Here is a 2,658-nt window from a genome sequence, read left to right on the forward strand (position 1 = left end):
TATATATGTGTATATTCATATGTTTATATTATGTAAACATATACATTATATATATATACATATACATACACATATATATGTATATATATGATGTAATATACTACAAGGAATAATAAAATAATCTTTGCCTATGCATCTTTACTAGAAGTATTCGTATGGCACAATAACTATAGTGGGAAATGCTACAGAGATATGGTATATAATGTCTTTAAAAAACAAAGAACATCGAAAAGGTGAAAAAACAACAAAAAACAACAACATTGTAAAGAGGTAACCTTTTTACGGTATATATATATATATATATATATATATATATATATATATATATATATATATATGTGTGTGTGTGTGTGTGTGTGTGTATATATATGTATATATATAATTATGTGTGTGCGTGCATGTGCGTATGTACGTGTGTTTTAACTAAAACATTAAACAAGATATTCATGCAATACAATCGATTACTCTCAGAAGTCAAAGTGCAACTTTCAGTCCGTGAAAACCACAAATTCCGCCATTTTGATTCCGGAAGAATCCTTCCACTTCTGAATCCAGATTCGGAATGGAGTCCGTCAGTCCGAGTTAAGGACTGGCTGTGGGGTCCTAGAGATCCCTCGCGCCCTTAGGAATAAACCGGAGGTGGAGGAGGAGGAGGAGCTGGGTAGCTAGGAGCCGGAGGGTACTGGGCCTCTCCTTCGTAGGTCACCTGGGCCAAGAGACCGTCTCCGTTGTCCACGTAACTGACGATCTGTTTGCGACCGTCCGGGAGATCGACGACGTAGCTGCCCTCCGTCTTGTAGCCGTCGCGGGCTTCCGAGTGCTCGTAGTTGTTGCCGGAGTAGCCGTCGGCGACTCCGTATTTGTACGTGTAGTTCGGAGGCACCTGCGAGGGGAAGATGGATGCGGGTGATGATGTTCGGTTTACGGGTTTCGGGAGATTTGTTGCTGCGGCGGAGTCTCTCTCTCTCTCTCTCTCTCTCTCTCTCTCTCTCTCATGCTCTCTTAGAACTCAATTCAGTCTCTCTCTTTCTCTCTCTCTCTGTCTCTCTTGTTGTAATCTCTCTCTCTCTCTCTCTTGCTCTCTCTTTTGCTATTGGAATCAATCTCTCTGTTCTTCTGTTCTCTCTCTCTCTCTCTCTCTCTCTTTCTCTCTCTCTCTCTTGTTATTGAATCTCTCTTTTGCTACTGAACTCTCTCTCTCTTTCTTTTATTTATTTGTCAGTGGTGATTATGAAAAGCCATCCAGATTTTCACTTACCATCAATAATAATAATAATAATAATAATAATAATAATAATAATAATAATGATAACAGGCATTCATTATACTCACGTCAGGGTAATCTGGTATAGGTCCATAGGACGGGGGTGGCGGTGGGGGTGGGGGAGGGAGGTGTTCATAGATGGGGGCCTCGTCGGCCATTGCTAGAACAGCTAGACACACAAGGACGACGAACTGTAATAGAAATGATAGTAATAGTAGTAATAATAGTAATAGTATTATTAATAGTAGTAGTAGTAATAACGGAAATATCAGTATTGAAGCGCCAGCGGCCAGAGAACAACAAAAATAACCCATCAACTTGGTCACCAAAAATGGCAGACTGATTAACATTAAGAAAAATATGAAACAATATGTCTTAAAATAAAAAGGCCAAGCGCGAAAAAGACAAAATGTGTAATTGAATTATTAAATGGAGCATTATCCTTATTTAGATTCTAATTATTCATTTTTCAATTATACCAAACGAGTGATATTTCTAAATCGATCCATTTTGTGCCGATTATCATCAGCATTTCGTACAGGTAAGAACAGCTTCTGGTCAATTACATTCGTTCGCACTGTAGCTTCCTGAATTATTTTAACCATACACTGGCGCTACTTTTCCCTCTTAGAAATTAAAGGGTATCATTGAAATGTTGATCTCAAGGTTAGACTGGAAATATTAATGGATTTTCAAAAGGGAATGTGAGTCTGAGTTCCGAAAAGTGATGTGAAAGCTAGGATAACCGCAGAGAAATAAAAAAGATTCGCCCTTCACCCGTCGAGGTAGAAGTCTTATCGTATAAGTCAGTCTTATACTTTTGGCTCTTTCATATTTGAAAATATAGTTGTCATAGGTATACCCGCTTCTGATTTACCTAATTTAAATAGAGCGGAGAAGAGCGAGTGTCTATTTTTGAGATCAAGAGATGACGTGATTCACAAAACAAATTTCACGAATGCAAATATAATGTGTATGATGAATGTGAATGAGAGAAAATGAATAAGCTGCTGAAACGAATTGGCTGCCTAGCATATGTACGAAGAAAGGTGTGGTAAAAAGGATGGCACACTTACAAAGGCAAGAGGGGGGAAAGAATAGAAAGGATTGTACAGATCACATGAAAGAAGTTTGGGAAAGGAAGGGTCTTAATGCCCCAGGGAGCGTGAGAATGCATGCTAGATATAGGTGAGTGGCGCAGTGTGTTTAAGTGTTTCAACGAGCTGCCGGTGAACCTTCTGCTTAGATGTAAGTAGAGGCTAATATTGTGGAAGTTTTACCGTAGAGGGGGCTCATTCAACACTCAGCAACTGAAGCATGAATGTGGCAGCGAATGTGGTGATATTTTCTCTCTGGAGCCACCCGCTGTTATGGAAAACATTTTAATATTCTTA

The 2,658-nt window shown here is 39.0% G+C and overlaps 1 protein-coding gene across 1 annotated transcript; it reads right to left on the reverse strand.

The window, feature by feature from the left end:
• Nucleotides 1-364: 364 nt before the first annotated feature.
• LOC136834079 (pro-resilin-like) lies at nucleotides 365-1,451 on the reverse strand. Its single transcript, XM_067096339.1, has 2 exons — nucleotides 1,333-1,451; nucleotides 365-883 (listed from the first exon to the last, which is right to left on the reverse strand). Exons 1-2 carry the CDS (start codon nucleotides 1,420-1,422, stop codon nucleotides 623-625), a joined length of 351 nt encoding a protein of 116 aa, XP_066952440.1. The 5' UTR covers nucleotides 1,423-1,451; the 3' UTR covers nucleotides 365-622.
• Between the last annotated feature and the right edge of the window lie 1,207 nt (nucleotides 1,452-2,658).

Source organism: Macrobrachium rosenbergii, chromosome 53, assembly GCF_040412425.1.
Source record: "Macrobrachium rosenbergii isolate ZJJX-2024 chromosome 53, ASM4041242v1, whole genome shotgun sequence".
In the NCBI taxonomy this organism is placed as follows: Eukaryota; Metazoa; Arthropoda; class Malacostraca; order Decapoda; family Palaemonidae; genus Macrobrachium; species Macrobrachium rosenbergii.